Below are 21,779 nucleotides of genomic sequence, written 5' to 3'. Positions count from 1 at the left end.
GGTAAATTACAGCAATTACCAGTATTAGAAGGTTTACCTGCAGGACTTGGAGTTTATCAGTTTTTGTTATTACTTTTCATGTTCAGCTAATGACACACATCGTCTTGCGTAACTGTCCCGATGTGTGTGTATTTGTTCTTGCACGTTTGTTTATCTTTATCGTGGGTGTGTGTTTCATATTTGTAATGGTGATAAGCGGCAGATAAGCGGACGTCTGGGACTGTTGGAATGCTGCTGTTGGGAATGTGCTGTGATCTACTGAAATATCATATCAGTCCTTCCCAGCATCCCTCTGTCTTGCCTGTGTCATTGAGTTTAATGTATGGATAGATTTTCAGCAGCTTTAACCAGCTAGAAAGATGTTTATTCCTTAGCCTGATGTGTGAAAGCATGAATGAGCTTCGTCTGTTAACCCTGATGTAACCATGAGTAGATAAATGGAAAGTGATTTGCTCTCCATCTGCGAGGTGTCTGGCGATTCATCTGCTCCTGTATTACGCCTCTTCATTTCATGAGTAATTTTATCATGTAGTTCACGCTTCACCGTATTTCGCTGTCTGGCTTTCTAAATCTGTTTCACACACAGAGATAGGATGAGAAACGTCCTCGGATTAAATTAGTGGTGTGAGGAACGATGAGATGCTGTTAGAAAGTTCGACTCTAGTGTGTTTTATCACGAAAACTATGTCCGTTTTCATTGTCTGTGTAATTAGTAGAAGGACAAAGTAGTATTGTGATTTAAAATGCATTTTTTTTCAGGTTTGCGGTGCTTTTTTGTAACAGTGTTAAGCTATTATTAAGATACTTTTATATATAATATATATATACATATATATGTTTTTGTTTTATTTTAATATGTCCATATAGTTGTTATTAATTTTTATTTCATTTTTAGATGTAGTTTTAGTGCATCGAGTTGAACTAAATGAAAATAAGAAAATGAAAATTGAAAATGTTACTTGAAGCGTTGATTTTAGTTTTACTTAACTATAATAAACCCTGGTTTGTAGGGCAGCTCAGTTTGGCTAAAATTGTGTGATAAGATAAAATAAAATATTATCATTACATATAAATATTAAAAACTAAAAAATATATCTAACATTGCCAATATTCAATAATAATAAGTATTTCAGAAAAAAAGCCTTGTGATTTGATAATCACACTAAGCCAAGATGCATTTTTGAGTTGATTTTAATGACAAAATGACCCTAACCGGTTCTTCCTCCCTCTTGTTTCTGTACAGAATATGACAGACACTTAGCGCACAGCAAAGGCATGGCGACGGCATACCTGGAGCCCAACCTGAACTACACCCTGGGCGGCGTGGCCAAGGCCCGTCTGAGTGCGGGGACGGAGCGGGCCCCTGGGGCCCCTGACAGGGTCTTGAAGGTCTTCCATCACTTTGAGAACAACAGCGAGCACAGCACCTGGTCCAGCAACATTCGACATGGAGACGCTACTGACGTCAGGGTAAGAAAAAGGTCACAAGGTCACACAAGTTCTGTTTAGTGTCTTGCTTTTGTCTATCAGTATCTATAGATTTTAGAACCAGTTTCTGAGGGTTCACATGGTTTCTAGGTGGTCCAGGCTGGCCATCTGGTCTGAGCAGGTCTAGATAGTTGTTTGGCTGATTCTCATTTATGATTTTAGTTACTTTCTCATTACTGTAACAATGCAATAAGAATCACTTATTTTTCAGAATTGCAAAATTTACATTCAAAATTGTGAGTTATAAAGTCAGAATTGCAAGATATAAACTCACAATTCTGACTCTTTTTTTTTCTCAGAATTGTTTATATCTCACAACTTTATAATTCACAATTCTGACTTTATATCTCATAATTCTGACTTTATAACTCACAATTCTTACTTTATATCTCACAATTCTGACTTTATATCTCATAATTCTGACTTTATATCACTCAATTCTGACTTTATATCTCACAATTCTGACTTTATATCATGCAATTCTGACTTTATAATTCACAATTCTGACTTTATAACTCACAATTCTTACTGTTTACCTCCCAATTCTGACTTTATATCATCCAATTCTGACTTTATATCATGCAATTCTGACTTTATAACTCGCAATTCTGACTTTATATCACTCAATTCTGACTTTATATCTCACAATTCTGACTTTATATCATGCAATTTTGACTTTATAATTCACAATTCTGACTATAACTCACAATTCTGACTTTATAACTCACAATTCTTACTGTATACCTCCCAATTCTGACTTTATATCACCCAATTCTGACTTTAATTTAACTAAAAATTTTGACTTTATAACTCGCAATTCTATTTTATATTATATAATATTATTATAATTTTGGTAGCTGTAAAAACCTCTATAGCTGTTAGAATCTGTTTTTCATACTAACAAATCCAGATAAAACTGGTTCCTGTGGTTTCCAGATGGTTTGAGTTGGTCATTTTAGTCATTAGCTGGTCTGAGCAGGTCTTGATGATTGTTTGGTTGAACTTTTGTTTGGTTTTAATCAGTTTGATCAGCTCGGTCAAGGATTTTAGAGCAAGTAGGCCACCTCAAACCAGCAACAAACTTGCTACCATGTGATTTTTTTTATTTTATTTATAAGTGCAGGATGGGTTTGGTGACAAACAAAAGAAGCTTCAAAGTTTACAAATGTCAGACTTCCATCACCATGCGTCTCCTCAGGAAATATACAAGCCCTTCTGAAGCTCAGCTTTCACTGAAAGGCTTAATTTCCCTCCTGTAACTGAATTAATTACTGACTCAGAGGGAAAACAGTCGAGACGGACGGCTCTGTTAGAGATGCAGCAGTTGTATTGATCAGTGTCTGTGTTAAGCGGATATTTGTGTTCAAATCCACAGGAAGATTAAACATGCTGGTCCTCTTGATTGGATGGTCTCTGGTGACCTCTCATGTTTCTCACTGACCCGCTCTGTCTGGTCACAAACTGAATGTTTGAGCATTTAAAGTCAACAAGAAGACAATAACATCAGTGCATACTACAGACAAAACTGGTAATACAAAACATTTGTCTTGATGTACTGTAATTAATCAACTGGGCAAGTTTTTTTACTGTGCATCTGTGATGTCTTGCCTTAATCTGAAGAACAAAGTGTTTGTCTTCTGATCACTGAGAGCATGTGGAGGTCTGGCCGAGGTCCAGATTAAACAAGCCTGAAGCTGAGAAACTCTTTCTGTGGTTTAATCAGGCATTTCTAACGCAGGGCTCTTACAGGCTCCGGGTCAGTTGTGTCTCTTATCTTTTCAAGCTTTACCACAGATGTTCAGATTTCCAGCAGCAGGGATTTTATTTCTCCTGAGGAATATTTTGTGGCACGAGGAAAGCGGTTAATTCAAATGACAGTGGAAGAACTATTTAATAAAAATTGTGCAAACATGTAATTTCTGCTGAAAATGACTTGTTTATTTCAGAGAAGGAAAACTTTTTGCATGTTTTGTATTAGCATTCATTATTTGTCAGTCGCTTTGGGCATCTGCTTAATAAATAAATGAATATGTAAATTGAATGCATTGGTATTCACACCTAAATATAAAATAACAAAGCAGAATCTGAATGGCAACTTCTAATTGACAATTTACATGCAAATTATTTGTGATGCTAATGATTCAGAGCAACAAATGACATTTTAAACCATTGCTAATAACTGAAATTAAATGAAGAAATTTGTTTTATAAATGAATAGAATGTCATTTTAGAGAACATTTTTTGCATATACAGATATCGCAGATGTTTTTTGGCAATGTTTATGATTTATAATGCATGTGAATTCATTCAATTATTTCATAATTGTTTTAATTATGCTAAGAAATACAATGCAGTGTTTTAAAATCTTTTATTTCAGCTGAAATGCTGAATTCAGATGGATTTATCCATTTTATAATTAATGTTTAAGTCAGTTTTTAGCTGTAAAGCATGTTTGCATATCATATAGTTGAACTTTTACAGGTTAATTTGAGATGCAGTGATTATCTCATTAAACTCTTCTAAATGAAACACTTTAATTATTCTAATGATAGATTTGCTGTTGTTTCACTCTTGGATTAACCAGCCCATAGCAACAAGCTTGTCCTCCATTTTACTCACGTCTTTTATATATTCGAGGGGTCAACTAGTCAATTACAAAATGGATGTTTGTTTATAATTCACGTGCATTGTTTTTGAGATATGCGATATGCATTAATAAATAGTTTGATGCTACATTTTCAAATTGTATTTTGATATTTTTTTACCATTAGCAATTAGATCTGAGATTTTTTTTTTGGGTTGATGAGTCTGTTTTCCTGGTACATGGTTTATTTTAAAGGCTAAGATGTTACAGAAAGTGCATGTTAAAGCCGGAAAAGCACTCCCAGTGCCAGTATGCAGTGGGAAATCCAGCTCTGTTATTCCCGCACACACAGCACAGGTCTGCCAAACCCACAGTCGTAATGTGAAGGCCACGTGTAGACGGCCGTTCCAGCTGGCCTGTGCGCTGTTTATATGCTGGTCAAACCCAGCAATCTCTCCTTCCTATCAGGCCTGAATCTGGGTCACCTGAGCGTGCCATCATAAATATGCAGTGTTTTGCCTGGAGTGTCAGCAGGAGTTTTTAGGCCTGATGAAACACATGAAGAGCTTTGTAGTGTCTTTACTGTATGTCTGTCAGATCACCGTCTGATGCAGAGAGAGATGTGAGACGCCGTCTGGGTGCCTTACTGTTTCGTCTGGCTTTTTTTTTTTTTTAAGGTTATTTAGTCTGTGTAGAGACACCAGAAGTTGAAATTAAATTTAAATACACACACACACATATATATATATATACAGTATATAATATGACTCAAGATTGGGCATTTATTTAGAATTAATCTGATGTCACAAGTCTGTGTATATTGGTCAAAGCTGTGCATTTTATCATTTTAGTTTTACTTATCTTTCGACTATAATGCTGTGACATTTTAATTTATTTTGCCACCATCCAAGTTCTAAATGATAATTAAAAACAAATAATCAAATGAGATTTAAATTTTTAGATTAAAAGTTTATTTTGTGAAGTATTTCAATTATTTAAGTATTAATTATATACGATTATAGTATTTATTAATGTTTTGAAATATCTTGTCCTTTTTTATATTTTCAGATTTTATTTTAATTTTAGTTTGTTTTTAAAATGTATTTTGTAAAGTATTTCAATTATTTTAGTAATATATATGATTATAGTACTTATTCATGTTTTGAAATAGCTTTTTTTATACTTTCAGATTTTATTTTAATTTTAGTTTGTTTTAAAAAATTATTTTGTAAAGTATTTCAATTATTTTAGTATTAATTATATACGATTATAGTATTAATTCATATTTTGAAATAGCTTTTTTTATATTTTCAGATTTTATTTTAATTTTAGTAATTTTGTGCTTTTATTAGTGTTTTTTTTTTTTTTTCAATTCTATAGCTTAAATTTATTTTTCTTTATTTTTAGTTTTAGTAATATGAAATTTCAGTAATTCAGCTTTAACTTTTTTTTTCCAGTTAGTTTCTAAGGCAACGATTCAAATTTTCCCCAATTTTTTTGTGTGTTTTTTATGTTAAATTTGTATTTGTACTACATGATTCCCTTCATCATTATTTCAGTTACCGACAACTATTTTAGTTTCAGTGAACAGTAACAACACTGATTTCAGTCATTTGGTTATTGAAAATTTTACATTTTCAATAAAATTCAATTTAATTTTCAGTTACATTTATTTATATTTTATTTATTGTATTTATTAATTTATTTTTGTATACATTTATAGTAAATAAAAAATAACTATACCATTACCATATAAAATTAAAAGAATATTATCATGAAATTTTCTGTGAAAATTACTCATAACCAATATGAGAGTTGTTATAGTTGGAGAAGAGTTGTTGTGTTGTACATTAGGCTGCTATTAGATCTTATTTATTTAACTGCATTGCATCTGATTTTATCATTAATTTAGCATCAGCAGTAAAACACCTCCCAGAATCAGTACATTATTCTGCTCTTCTGTGATTATGTAATCCATTAAGTGTGTAACCTGAATGAGTCACAGAAACACAGTGTGTGTGTGTGTCCTCAGAGCCCTTGGCAGCTTCGTAATCCAATCACAGAGGACCACGACGGTGCCATGGCAACCTCCCAGCTTCCGTGACAACCGTATCACTTTCACATCCTGTTTATTAGATTATGGCCGCATTACCCCAGCGGCAGTGATGTCATCTGGGCCCATGTCATGTGTGGGACAGTGATGCTTGATTTTACTTTATTCAAAAATACATTAAATATGCATTTCCTCTATGATGAAAACTGATAATCTCTTTTTTGTTCTGATATATTTGTGGGGTACAAAATAAAAAATATGAGCAGTTCTGATTTAAATATTAGTATATGCTTGTCAATAAAATCAAGTCATGTGACAGGAATACAAGAGGTTACATCATTAAAAATCAAATGCCGCGCTGCAGTTATAGTGTGTGACGGGAATATTTGGTCTCATGAAGGTTGAGGTGGATTTACACATCAGGATCGGGGTCGGCTCCATTATGCTCTCTAATCATCTAATAACAGCCGCAGGATTTTTACGCTTCCATAAATCAGTTTATGTATCGCAGTATGCCGTGTATTATGGGATTTTTATGACCGTGAACCGTGTGTTTTGTGTCTGCAGGGAATCATACAGAAGATCGTGGACAACCATAAAGTCAAACACGTGGCTTGTTTCGGGCTGCGGCTCACTCACGTCCCGTCGGGCGACATCCACTGGCTCCACCCCGATATGGGCGTGTCCCACGTGAGGGAGAAGTACGAACAGAACCGCCCACAGGACGAATGGAGGTAAACATTAAGAGATCTTTATTAGTATTACATCGATTTCAGCTTTGATCCCCGCTGAAAAAACATTATAGATGGATCTGAGCTGGTTTGCTGGTCATCAAGCCTGGTCAGGTTGATCTAATTTTAATCGGGTTTTGGGGACTTTTCAGCTGTTCAGGTTGTTAAAACAGCTAAGGAACCAGATTGTTTACATCTACCATTGTTTTTGAGTGTGTTTATCAGGCTGTTTTTTGAGGCGTGTGTGTGTGTGGTTTGAGGGCCGGTCTTTGCCATGGTGATGCTCATGTGATTGTCATTGCGGCAGGAGGAGTGTTTGAATTCATCGACCTCTAAATTTGTGTGCCTGCTGCTGCACTTTTCTTTCTTTGTGTCCGTGTGTGTCTGTTTTATTTTATCAGGGGCTTTGAGATGTGAGTTATTCCCTCACAGATGGTATTTTTATGTCACCTCGTCTCTACCCACAATGCAGCAGTGGACCCGTCAGGCTCTTGTGCCCCATGAAGCAGCTGCGTCGTCCATTCACCGGCCTCTAATTCACTCCGACCTGCTTTTGTTCTGTCACTCAGCAGAGAAAAGAGTGTCGGTGATTTAAAATCCCGCCTTTCTCCTGCCCCGTATGCAAGCTGCTGTTTGTGGAGGTTGTTATTGTCGTTTTTACGTTTGAAACGCTTGATTATGTCAACTGTTATAGGTTTTGAGGGATCTGAGCAGCTTATGGAAGAGATTGTTTGTGCTTTTGATGGTGATCTAGACTACTGTAAAACCTGCTTAATGAATTCAGTCCAGGTCTTGACAGATATAGACTACCCTTACCCTTATAGACTAAAAAGAAGATTATTCAAGTGTGCTATTAGTATAATTCTTTTAAACTAAAAATAAGAAAGTATTCTTTTTATGTACTTCTCAGAAATATACTTAAAATTGCACTTAAGTATATTTGACTTATTGACAGAAAAGTCTGTTTGGACTATACTTGTACTCAATCTTTTGATCGAGATATACTTAAAAGTATAAATAAGTATTCTAAGTATACTTGTAGTTGTAGTGTTTAGTCTTTTGATTGAGTTGCCTATTAAATATACTTTTGTCACATAGTTTTATGTGACATTCATAGATATATGTTCACTTTACAAGTATACTTGCAGTAGTTTACTGAGAGTACACTTGTAGTACATTGTACTTTCACAAACTAAAAAATGTACTACTAGAATTAAAATAATAAACTACTAATATACTTATAAGTTCACTTGTAGTACAAATGCAGTGAAAATATACTTCTATATACTAAAAAGTGGGCTAATTTAGTCCCAAGCAGTATTGAAATAGTACACTTACAAGTTCACTATTAGTACATTTATATTAGTATATACTTGAACATGACTTAAGTATAAAGTATACTTATTTTTTCGTAAGGGTAGTCTCATATATGAAATCTGGTTTACTTTGCAGCTTGTTCTGGTCAAGATCGACTCAATGTGAAAAATGAAAGGTTTAGGGTCAGGTTCATGTAAAACCAGTTTCTGCAAACTTTTGTACAACAACAATTTGCATAAAGTATGTGAAAATTTCAGAGATTTCTCTAATATTTCACAATTTTGCTGTTTTTACTGTATTTTTGATCAAATAAATGCAGAATTGGGCTGGATTAGCAGATAAGAGACTTCTTTCAAAAACAATTAAAAAAATCTTCAATCCTGAATAATCAAATTTTCTACTTACACTAATTTCTTCCCTCAGTATCTTTATTTTCTCTTTTCAGAGCCTGTATGAATGGGTGGGAAATCCCAGGCAGATTCCGTATTGCATTCCTTTCCAACAATTTACTCCCATTTTGACATGTTACAGAGAGTTATGTCTGTTCTTGATCCTCTGATGTGAGTGTGGTCTTCATATGTCACTCCCAGACTGACTTCTGTGCGTTTTTGTAAATCTCAGAAGCTGTAATCAGATAAGGGAGATGATGCTGTCACACGGTGCTCTGGATGAAGCGTCAGGCAGCGCTGATGTCATCCTGCGCCTACACGGCTGTCAGTGTTGTTTTGATGTTACGGGGGTGGTGACGGATCTCTCGGTCATCGTTTGCGCTGTGAGGCAGATGAGCTCATGTTAGGATGGAGCTGGAAGAGGATCTAGTTCTTTGGCTCTGGGCAGACGACTCTCAACGCTTTGATTTCCTCAACAGAGTAACACGAGCGATCACGTACTCGGCTACAACCAATCATCTGCACACAAAATGACCTCATTATTAGGCCCGCGGAAAGCCTCGCAGGATTGGAATACCCATCATTCCCAAAGTGCTACACATTTCGTATACAGTAAAATATATATATAATTATTATTAAAAAATGTGTGTGTGTGTATATATAATTACTTTTTTTAGATATATTTTTACAAATATTTTAAAATGTGTGTATACATATATACAGCTCTGGGAAAAAATTAAGAGACCACTCCAAGTTCAGAAATCAATGTTAAGTGGTCTCTTCATTTTTTTCCAGAGCTGTATATATATATGTATGTGTGTGTGTGTGTGTATCTCATATAGATGTTAAAATTCAGTTTTGGCATATAATTTCATCTTAAAAAATGGTATATATAATATTTAAATTAACATATTATAAAAATATAAATATGTGTGTATAGGTAAATTTCCTAATATATTAATATAATATATTATATTATTAATATACATTAAAATGTATATTATATTATTATTTTTTATTAGTTATTTATTAGTTATTTGTTTATATCATCTAAAATAAATTTTGCATGGATTTTAAGATTGAAAATGTGTTTTCTTGCTCCTTGATGTACATTTTCTAATATAATGTGGTTTAATTTGAGATTTAAACAATATTTTTAAGGCAAAATGTCTTATTTTATATTGGGAAAACATGTTGCATTAATTTTTCAACATATTTAGCATATATTTTGGTCAGACAAAAGCAAAGTTTTTTGCCATATATGTTTCCAACCTTTGTTTATTTAATTTTATGATCCTAAAAGCCAAGAACAAATTTTACGGTTTAACACCAGAGAAACCGCCTCTCCCAGCAGACGTGATTTTTAGTGTGTGAATTGCGACTGAGCTCCTGCTTTCTCCACTTCTCAGGAACTGAGATTCGATCATTTCCTGAGCAAGTTCCAGGAAGTCATGAAAAGCCATGAAGGATAATTTCCTCTGGAGTGGTACAGCAGGGAACTCTTCAAATGAAGCCATGCTGTAAAAGACTGTGGAAAAGATCAGAGTCGATGCTGGAAAGAACAATAACGATTTGACTGCTGCGCTTGACAGTGATTTATGTATTGTGCTCATGATGGGTTTTTCATGGCTCATATCAGTATTGAGTGTTTCATTCTGCTGCAGTGATCAGCTGCACGTTTCCAATGATAAATCCTCCAGTATTGATTGTTTTGAGTGTTTAGATCATGCAGGGATCACGTGTGTGCCGTGAGCGGGAGGTCTGCATTGTCTTTTTAATGTGTGTTGTTTCCTGTTTTCAGGCTTTCGTTGTGTTATCCTTCAATAACTGTGTTGGTAATGTGTTTGCTGCATACAGTGTGTGTGTGTGTGTGTGTGTTTTAGGTACATGGTGACTCCTGTCATGACACTTTTATTTACCGTGTTTTTCCCTCTCTTCCTCAGGTATGAACTGCGGATCCGTTACCTGCCCAAGGGCTTCCTTAATCAGTTTGCTGAAGACAAGCCGACATTGAACTACTTTTATCAGCAGGTGGGTGAAGGTGCCCTCGCAGCATCTCAACATCCGCCCGTCCCGCTGGTGTCTGAACGGCTTCATCAGATGGAGTCAGTGTGTGTGTGTGTGTGTGTGTGTGTGGTCAAAGTAGGTCAGCGAGTTTGTGGCGCGTGTCTTTTCCGTTCGCCATCATTCAAGAAGCCTCGGTAGTTAACAACACCAAAGCATTGACCGCGATATCCCGCAATCCTACTGCAGCGTTCCCGCTGACAGGAAGAATCATGGATGAGTATTATTAAGGCTGTTTATCATCTGGACAATAGAAGGACGTTACGGCAGATTCTGTAAAGGCCTTCTGTGATGAAGTCGTATTATTTTGCGGGCCGTGATGAGTGATTTAGTGTTTGTGTTTGGAGCAGGACACCTGCTGCGGCGTCACTGTATAAAACAGCTTGAGCTCTCAGAGACGTCATCAATCACCGATACAGTCTCACACTCCCGCACTCTGCTACAGTAATGACATAAAATACCAGAACAAGAACAAATAATAATAATCTAATATTTATAATTTGAAAAGTACATAGTATTTTATGTTTATATTTATTATATTTAGGGTTGTCAAAAGTACCGCCTTTGGTCTATACTGAAATGTATAAGTCATAGACGCCTGCTTTCAAATGTTCCCGTGTGTATTTGTGTAAGCGATCGGCGAGGTTGTATGTCTAAAAATGTCTATTTACAACATGTTTTTGAAGCGTTGATCATTGTAGCCAATCACAGATGTATCTGTTGAGCATATGAACTCAATAGCCAATCAGAGGTGTTTAAGAATCCACTTAAATAGCTAGGGGGACACGCTGGTATCGTCAGATTTTTAAAAATTTCAGAACCGACTTGGTACTTTTGACAGCCCTAATTATTTATTTATTCATGTTTATATTAAATACTTTATAATTTAATATACAAATAATATTTTAATATAAATTTTCAAAGATTTATTATACAAAATTCTATTATATTTTGACATATTGTCAGGAACTTCATATTATGATGTATTTCTATAGAAAAAGTAGTTAATATATTTATTATTTTTATTCATGTTTATATTAAATTCATAATTTAATATAAAACTAAAAAGTTTAATATAAAAATTACATCAAAATAAAAAATTGCATCTAAAAATTATAACTCATTGATATTATAAATTAATTAATCATATTCTATAAAATGTAGTTTTTGAAAGAAAAATACATTGTATATTTATTATATCATATTAATTAATTTTTATACTTATATCAAGTATAATAATATTTTAATGTAAAATTATATCTAAAATTATTATATAAATGTATTATATGTATATAATGTATATAAATTATATTTAAATATAATGATTATGATACTATATATTGATCGGTTAAAAACACTGCTTATTGAAAATAAGTTTTAGTTTAATTCTTTCTTTAATTTACATATATATGTATTTATTTAACAGACACTTTTATCCAAAGCAACTTACAAAATCCATCCATCCATCCATCCATCATTGTCTCCTCTTCCTGTTTCCATCCATGCTTCTATCCATCCAAAATGCGAAAGCACTCTATAGTCAAATATCCTGTGTGAAGTACAGCATTTTTCTGGGATGAATGTTTGTGTAAAATCTCAGTAGAACATATTTTTGTCCACAGGTGAAGAATGACTACATGCTGGAGATGGCAGATCAGGTGGAGCAGGAAATTGCCCTGAAGCTGGGATGTCTTGAGATCAGGTCCGTTCCTCCTCCGGTCAGACTCTGAGTTGCAGCAGAATTTTGAAAAGCGCATGTTGATTTGATTTGTGCTTTTCTCTTTTCCAGGAGATTCTACAGAGAGATGAGAGGAAACGCTCTGGATAAAAAATCCAACTATGAACTCTTAGAGTAAGTGTTGTCATCTAATCGATATGAGTTTCATGATGCTGAATATCATATCTAGTAGAGTCTAATGGCCAAAATGGCACAGTTAGTGACCAATATGATCTCAAGATGCCAAAATAAATAAAAATCTGAAAAGTTGACATGGTAACTTGATGAAATAAGATACTTTTTAAATATTTTATCTTATTTCAGTTAATGTTTATATTATTTCAAATAATAAATTTGTTAACTACAATTACACTGCTACACACGCACAGTCACTCTTCCACCTCAGCGAGACTGACACACACACACGCACGTGTGCATTAGTTCCGGGTCATTCCGTCTGATCGCCCGCAGTCACACAGCAGTGTTCTGGCCCCTCAGGGGGCGGGACAGGGCAGAGAGTGCACACCAATCACAGCGCCAGTCTGATTTGAGTGACAGCTGCTCTGACAGCAGCTGGAGAGAAGGAAGTCATCACCTGGTTAACCTCTGAACCACTGTTATTTTACTGTGAAGAAAAAGTCCATACTTTTGAGTATGCAGCAGAAGAGCAGACAAATAGGTTAGTAGGTTAAAATCTCCCACATTTAGTTGTTAATTTAATTTCCTATCATATCAGAGAGAAATGTAGTAGCATGTTAATCTGCCAGTTGTCGGTCTTTCATGTGGAGACTCTCCTCATGTATTTGCAATGATGCTTTTAAAAGTTAATAACCAAAAGTATTTTTAAAAAGGTTAACAACGTTGTTGCAGATGAAATATAATGTGGATAACATTAGATATTGATTATTAATCACTCAAACCCTTTACCTGAACCTACTTAACTGTCGTACTCGCACATCCGCCGTGTTTGTAGTTTTTTAACACTTTTCATTCGTGTTTGTAGTTCTAATCGAATCCTCGCCCAGCGCACAATGGGTTCTGGGCAAATATTAGAGTGTCCATGGATCTGCACTTCGGATTCTAAGCGGTGTGTTGAGAAATCGAGTCCCCCCAGGAATCGGGTCTCCTTTAGGACCCCAAGTAATCCAAAGCAACTTACAAAATCTGTCCATCCATCTATCCCCCAATTACATTTTTCAAATTAATGATGTTTTTGTGTGTACTTAGCATGACAATTAATTTATTAAAAATGTATAATAGTAATATTATATACAACCACATTGCTATTATTGTTTGAAATGTATCGTGTAAAATGCATTGTGTAAAATAGTATGTTGCAACAATCCTTATCCTTAGAAAAAAATCTTTAGGCATGGTTGTGTTTCCAGTTTGTTTTATTATGCAATGCATAGGCATTCATTTTATATTTCAAGCAAATTGTTTGTGCACTTAATTTAATAAACATACAATAGATTATAATTAGTAAAGACATCACGATAACAACTTTTGATCTGGCGTTACCGCCTGGTTCCTAAAGTAAAGTCCACGGGGGGACTCAAATTCTCATGACACTGGAAAAAGTAGACCATCCGGGTATCTTTGGGATGTTCATTTCAACATACTATGATTTGGGACACACTAATTCTAATTTCGAAAACTATTTAGGACCGGTAGAATGCGAATTGGGACGCAGCATGTGTGTTGGATTAGTATAACATCCTTCCCATACTTACATTCGTGTTACTCTAAAATGTGTGAGTTGGTCATGATAACGCGTGAGGAGGTGTGTCCTGTCTGGCAAAGCGTGTGCCGTTAACCTCTCTGGACTAAAAGTTTAGCACAGCAGTTTAAAGTATCGACTGATGTGTCGCTCTCGAGGCCCATAAACATGGGTGAGTTGTTTTTGGCGAGGCGCCATGCGGTTAAAGCTGAGCAAAGCTGAACCAGAGCGCTTTTCATTTAGATTAAACGATGAAACAATCATCAGGGACTGTTGGGTTTTATTGGGCTTTAAATCCACCGGATCGCTCACTCACAGAGCCTGAGAGAAAACACCCTGGTTCTGTCCGCTGAAAGATACTGGTCAGGTGACTTCTCCAGTCTGATAGGGTCCAAAAAGTACACTTTTAACACAATATAAACTTTCTATCTATTATATTGGATACAATAATGCCAAATCAAATTTTTGTTTCTACAATTTCAAGTTTAGTTGATCACAAAATTGTGGTAAACATGCTCCTACTGATGTATGATTGTGATGATGAAGGTTTGGATGAATTGTTCATTACTTTAAAATAAAAAAATATGATGTAACAGGTTGATGCATAACCTGGAGACCCAACCTCAAGACTTTTAATTTTTATAAATGGTGTCAGATAAAATCTAAAAAATATTTATAGGAAGACTAAAGACAAAATGCTAGCTTTTACTTAACTTCCATATATTTTGTTTACATCAAAACATGCATAATTAGTTCATGCAGGAACGAGATGTTGGAAGTACAGACCAAAAATGCATTACAATGACAAATGGAGGAAAAGGTTAAATTCATATGTTTTTGGGTTTAAAGCATGTCTATAAAAACATATTAGACGTTGACATGAGATTTTCATTGTTGTAATAATTTTTACACATGTATATGAGGGCAACAAACGACTCCCATTTTGTAGAGTGATGCTTGTGTTTTCAAAGATGTTTTCATGATGTTTGGAAAAACTGCTTCACGAATTCCACACGTCATTCAGCCCGTTCAAGAGCTTCATCGTGATGTTTTTAGCTCTTTACTTGTTGGTGGAGAGCTTGAGTGAGATCAGTTCACCAGATGAGCGAAGATGTCTATATTAAAAAACACTTGGCAGTCTTTGAGACTGCGATGACATCATTGCATCTGTGTTGAGATTTCTGGTCTGTTTTACAGAAAGGACGTTGGACTCAGACGCTTCTTCCCCAAAAGTTTATTGGAGTCGGTTAAGGTGAGCGGACACAAACATATTGGTTATAGAGTTTTACATTTTCATGCATTAGTGTGCAGTATGTTTCTGGCTTGAGTTGAGTACTTGCTGTTGCATGCTATGCATGTTATTTTTGCACAGATGAATCATTCCCTATATATATATATTAGAGGTGTAATGGTTCAAATTATTCATGGTTTTTTCATCACAGTTTTATGGTCATGGTTTCGGTACGGTCCGTTATGTGCTATGTTCAGGGGAAAAAAATACTACTGTCAAATAAAAATAAAGAAAAAAGAACAAATAATCAAACTACAAGCAACAGCACAAATAAATAGAGCTTAAGAGAGAAATAAAATAAACGATTCTTTTCAGGTTTTTCGGGTACAGAATTTGAATAAAGTAGCTAATCAAATGTAAAACAACATTGCCAATAATCTTCATTGTATAAATTAAATAAAAAATAATCATAATTAAAGTTACAAAAGCTATTCAGTCAAGAGTGATTTCCTTTTGTTGTTTGATGAACATTAAAGACACAGACAGCAGGTTTATTAGGCAGCTGTCACTTTAAGACATAATGCCCTGATCCTGAACACATGCATTGTCTTTATTGACCGTTTATGTTCTCTTACGTTTGCTAGGATATTCACCAAGATGGCCATATTGACAAATTTTGTGTGAATTTGTCCGTTCAAGTGCAAGACTTGAAAGAGAACTCAATATTTGCGAGTTCTCTTTTGCGTATTCTTCCTCTTGAATGTTTAAGTTGGCAAGGCTTAAATGAGTTTAGTTTAAACACAGTGTGATGTTCAGGTCTCACCTGCGCTCGCGCGCTATCAACACCTGGCTGATGACGGGGTAAATGACTGCTCATATTGGAGCATACGGCACTCGTATTGAACTAAGTTAACAACTACGTTTTTTTTTTTTTTTTGGATCATCACGTCATTGTAATGTATTGGGAATCCAGAATGTGTGTCCATCGACAGAAACATACACTCTGCTCAGATTACATATGGTCCCTCTACTTAGTGTTAAAGTAACACTGAAGTAGAGTTAAAGTTAATGAGATAATTAAGTGATCAGTTAAGTTATGATTGAGCAGTAGTGATGAACACCTGCTGTTAACAAGCAGAATCACTGAAGAGAAACACAAGAACTACAACTGACTTCAGCCACAGCCTTAGATGAAATCAACTGAAGATAAAAGACATAAAATCTCTCATGATCTGATTAAACAACTCCACAAACAGCATGATATCTCTTTAACTTTAACTCTGCTTCAGTGTTATTTTAACTCTATGCAGAGAGGGACCATATGTTCTCTGAGCAGAGTTGATTTAACTCTGGAGATTTTGCTGTGTGCATTAGCCTAACTCTGTCTGTCTGTTTTATTTATTTTCAACAAACTATATTATAGATGCGTATGCGTTGTCAGATATGAGATGAACCGCGGTGCAAGTGTGTGCCGAACCGTGGGTGGAAAACGATACGGTTTGATAAAATAATATGCATCGGCCTACATTCGGTTTACTAAAATCCAGTCAACAGCCAACAGATAAAATCAAGTCCCATCTCAACATTTTTTTCTTCCGTTTGAGTGCTGTATGTAGGTTTGCTTATCAAAGTTTAATAAAAACCTAAATTAAATCTGTTCATCACATAAAGCGATCATGTCTCTTAAACTACTCAATTCATAAGGATTTCTTTTACAATCTCTTTATGAACACTTGAAACGTCAGACCGAAATCTCTCAGATTTCATTAAAAATATCTTCATTTGTGTTCTGAAGATGAACCAGAATTCTTATGGGTTTGGAAAAATATGAGAGTGAGTAATTGAAGACAGTATTTTTATTTTTGTGTGACCTGTCCCTTTAATGAGGGAAACTGATGACATGGAAAACCACATGGGTGTTTTAAACTGGATGGTGTCGGTGTGTGCAGCTGGCGTAAGAATAGTGTTGACTGACCGCTGTTATTGAGACAGTCCCACACACCCCTGCAGACAGATGCTCTGTAAAATAGTGGGGTTGTCCTCTGACCCTGGGGTCACCATTAAATGCGTGCACACGCGCGTGCGTGTGTGTTTGCACGTAGTCAGGACAAAGGTGTAATTTCACTGTCCCAGATATTAACCCATCCTCCACTGCCTCTCAAACTGTTCCCATCTGCTGTGTGTTCATGATGTTTGAGAGCTGTTCATTTAGGCGGATTATAACGTTTAATCAGTTTGCTTCCTAGAAAACGTCGTTGTAAAGAGTTTCCAGTGTCAGTGTGTAGAGCAAACCTCATTTGATCCTGTTAGAAATGGGGTTCATTTATCAGCGCAGCCATCTGTCACCCTGACCGCATAAATCAAATTCAGCCACTGAGTTGAGCTCCCGTGTCATTTTTTTAATAAAGCTTTTGTTTGCTTTTCACTGGGCTTATTAAAGGGATAGTGAAAATCCTGTCATCATTTACTCATCTTTATGTCACTCCAAACCTCTATGACTTTCTGTTTTCGCTGTGGAGAGTAAAAGGAAATGTTTTGATGAGCTGCTGTTTTCCTTACAGTGAATGAGGAAAAAGCAACATATAAAAGCAGTCCATATGATCACTGTATCAAACGTTTGAGGCCTGGAAGATTTGATAGAAGGCTCATTAAAGCTGCATTTATTTGATAAAAAAAATACAGTAATAATGTGAAATATGATTATTATTGTTATTTTTGTCATTTTCTTCGAGCTCAGCCTCCATCTGCTATGCAGTTTCATTGTTCGAAAAAGAGAATTGTGGATTTTCCTGAAAATTTCTCCATGTTTCATGGGTTTGGAATGACATTATAGCAAGAAAATGATGGCAGAAATATTCCTTAAAGACCAATGAGGAGAAACCTGAATAGATAATAGATGACAGAGATTAATATTCAGACTTTTTTGAAGTGTTGTGCAGTATTAGTTATTTATTATGAATCATTATTCACATTTATTTCTTTATGATTATTATTTTATCTTTTTTAATCAGTTTCCTTTTAACTTCAAAGCAGTGTCTGTCTGAATTTAAATCTTTATTACTTTAATAATATTCATTATTAACTATATTCTCATAGATTTCATTCTCATGTATGATTTTTGTATTGTCGGTATTCTCATGGATTGTGGATTGGAGACTCATTTCTGTCACTTTCAAACATAAAATAAATATTTGAAATGGCGTGTCATGATAAAAGATTAGAGGAGGCACATTTCTTAGGCCCAAGATGAAGAAATCCTGCATTCCACCCTCTTGTTTGGTCCGTCGGATCTTTCCAATAATTCCTCCAGAGATGTAAGACCAGATACCAGGCCGGACGTCTCTCAGGAAGGGTGGACCGTCCTTCTGAAGTGACTGCGCACATGTTTGTCTGATATGATCTGTGTCTTCGTGTTGTTAAGATACCCATAATGCCTTTCTGAGCTCTGATGATCTCTAATAGCAGATTAGATCCATTCAGTTGCACATGTAGCTGAATTTAAACGTATCGACTTGAATGTGGCAGAGAAGATGACCAAAAATGAGATGGAGTGTGTTTTTTGGTTTTGTGTATTATGAGTGTTTTATTAGATTGACAGCTGCATTTGATGGTTGTTATGAACTTGATTCTGGGTAACTCTGTTATGTTATATAGGCATGATTTTACTTTAGCATACAATATTTATTGTGTTTACTAATAGCTCAGTGCTTAGTGATTTGCACAACCTCCTAAACCTAAATAATAAACTTTGATGCATAACTCATTCTTCAGAACATGTCAAAATATAGTTTATTTATAATTTCTGAATTAAAATACAGGTTTGAAGAGATTTCAGATTCTGCACTTTATCACAATATAATTCAATATGATGTTATTGGAGTGATTTCTAAGCTAGTACTGGTTGTGTGGGACTAATGTTCTGTTTTCAATCAGTTTTTTAATGTTTTCATTCAGCGGGTGAGGTGTAACGCTGATCTTTCTGTCTGTGTTTCAGGCCAAAACGCTGAGGAAACAGATCCAGCAAACATTTAAGCAGTTCGCCAACCTGAACGACGAGCAGAGCATGCTGAAGTTTTTTGAGATCCTGGCACCCGTCTACAGATTTGACAAAGAGTGCTTTCGCTGTGCTCTGGGGGTACGTCAGGTCATGTGTGAAATACTGGCCTTCAGTGCCTCCTAGTGGTCATTGGAGGAGTTATATTTGCTGACACTGTGTCCAAAATGAACCTTTTCTATATATGTGTATATATAATCCAAACCACTAGCAAATTATTTGAGAAAAATTACCAGACAAAAATATTTATTACTGGTTATTTAAATGTATTTTCCATTATACTACATACTTACTGTACATTAATGTTCAAAAGATTGGGTCAGTGAGATTTTTTTTTTTAATAAATTAACTTTTAAGGATGCATTAACTGGATCAAAAGTGACAGTAAAGACATTTATAATGTTACAAAAGATTCTATTTCAAATAAATGTTGTTCTTTTGAACTTTATATTCATCAAAGAATCTTGAAAAATCAAAAGTATTACAGTTTCCACAGAAATCTGAAACTGTTTTCAACACTGATAATAATAATAAATGTTTCTTGAGTATCAAATCATCATATTAGAATGATTTCTGAAGGATCATGTGACACTGAAGACTGAGGTAATGCATTTACTATATATTCACATAGAAAACTGCTATTTTAAATTGTAATATTTCACTGTTTTCAAATAAATGCAGCTTTGGTGAGCAGAAGAGACTCTAAAACACAAAAATATTCTTGCCAACCCCAAACTTTTGAACAGTAGTGTATATTATACTATATTGCCATATGATTATATATTATATCACAGTTTGTTTTCATTTTGGTGGATTCATGTGAGGAATACATCTAGAGGAAAAAAATAGCAGTTCCTTATAAAATTATATATCCAGCATTTAGTTTACTCACCAATTTGTGCTTGCCAAGTGACACTTAATGATCTGATTAAATGATCTTAATTAATTCTTAATGTATGCAACATTCTTGTAAAATGTCTCTCTTTCTGTCTCTCTCAGTCGAGTTGGGTCATATCAGTGGATCTTGCTATCGGTCCGGAGGAGGGAATCAGTTACCTGACAGACAAGGGTTCCACGGTAACACATATTAACATCACTATAGCAACAAGCAATGAGTTCCATCTGTTCTATGTTAATTTGAGTTCTTTTTGTCAGTTGTTTGGTTCTATTTATGAGTAGCTCCGCCCACAGTGAAATGTCATTGGTTCAGAATCCTGTTCTGATTGGCTGATATTGTTAGAGTTTGCAGCATTGTCCTTTCCAGTGGCAAAAACATTATTTGTCCAGTTCATACAAAGTACAGAGTTAATGAAGGGATGTTAATCAGATATTCTGCTGATTAATCATCTGTGGTATGTGGACGCAGGATTTTATCTGGAGGCAAAGTTGATGGAAAGTTCAGTGAATGTGCATGAAACATCATAACTCATGACATGAGCATTTCCTTATTTCGAAGCATATTTGTCTCGTTACAAGTCTGTAAATCATCATCACCTGTGTCTGTTTTTCTTTCAGCCGACACATCTGGCCAACTTCACCCAGGTGCAGAGCATCCATTACTCCTGCGTGGAGGAGAAGGAGAGGAAGGGCGTCTTACAGCTGGACGTGGCAGGAGCCGCCGAGGTAAACGACAGCAGGCTGGAGCAGAAACTGTCCTTCAGATAAACCTGTATGTGTTTTTGAAGTGTGAAGGAGTTTCAGCTCAAAAGCAAATGAGATGAAGTTGATGATTTGATTGTAGGATCTTCTGTTGGAAGTGTTTAGATTGAGATCTGTGACTCAGAAGGGTGTAAATCCAGCTCAACCCTGCTCATTTTAGACCGTCACTGTTATTTTGGTTTCTTTGTCTGCACTTTTCCTCAGTCTGTTTCTCTCTTTCTGGCTGTCTGTCATTTGGACAGTATTTTTACACAGATTTAGACACTGTGGTGGATTCGTTAGACTGATTTAAACTGGTATTGTTATTGTTAACTAAACTAAAATTCATTTTTGGCAATTGAAATATAGCTGAAGTATAACAAAATATAAATATTACATTAATAATTCTTGCAACTTTTTGCTTTAGTAACTAACTGAAAAGTTTGAGTTGAAACTTCTGAAGCTTCTGCTTCATCCCGCTCCTTTTCAGACATATTATTATTTATAACACTTTATAGATATTTTTTTCCTTTGGTATGTTGCAACACACTTATTGTATTTTTTTTTTTTTTTTTCAAAATAAAAAAGAAAGAAAGAAACACTAAATTTAGTAAAACTAAAATGAAAGCTAAATAGAATTATAAAAAATAATAAAAATGACAAAGCACAAAGTACTAAAATAACTAAAGCTAAAATTAAAATAAAATAAACCAAAGCTAAACAGAAATACAAAAAATATATAATAATAAAAATGAAAAAATCACAACAAAATTATTAAAATATTGAAAAAAGT

At 35.0% G+C, this 21,779-nt stretch overlaps 1 protein-coding gene across 6 annotated transcripts in view; it reads left to right on the top strand.

Moving 5' to 3' along the window:
- Nucleotides 1-21,779, top strand: part of ptk2aa (protein tyrosine kinase 2aa) — a 63,295-nt gene that overhangs the window by 7,871 nt on the left and 33,645 nt on the right. For all 6 annotated transcript variants that reach the window (XM_067411534.1, XM_067411533.1, XM_067411531.1 and 3 more), the window contains exons 2-10: nucleotides 1,244-1,470; nucleotides 6,693-6,859; nucleotides 10,506-10,593; nucleotides 12,249-12,328; nucleotides 12,416-12,478; nucleotides 15,261-15,315; nucleotides 19,289-19,429; nucleotides 20,348-20,425; nucleotides 20,864-20,971. In XM_067411534.1, coding sequence (XP_067267635.1) covers nucleotides 1,244-1,470; nucleotides 6,693-6,859; nucleotides 10,506-10,593; nucleotides 12,249-12,328; nucleotides 12,416-12,478; nucleotides 15,261-15,315; nucleotides 19,289-19,429; nucleotides 20,348-20,425; nucleotides 20,864-20,971 — 1,007 coding nt within the window. The remainder of the gene's footprint in view (nucleotides 1-1,243; nucleotides 1,471-6,692; nucleotides 6,860-10,505; nucleotides 10,594-12,248; nucleotides 12,329-12,415; nucleotides 12,479-15,260; nucleotides 15,316-19,288; nucleotides 19,430-20,347; nucleotides 20,426-20,863; nucleotides 20,972-21,779) is intronic.

This window comes from Chanodichthys erythropterus, chromosome 15, assembly GCF_024489055.1.
Source record: "Chanodichthys erythropterus isolate Z2021 chromosome 15, ASM2448905v1, whole genome shotgun sequence".
Classification (NCBI taxonomy): domain Eukaryota; kingdom Metazoa; phylum Chordata; class Actinopteri; order Cypriniformes; family Xenocyprididae; genus Chanodichthys; species Chanodichthys erythropterus.
The sequence above is the reverse complement of the archived record's forward strand: the minus strand, read 5'-3'. Positions and strand labels throughout refer to the sequence as shown.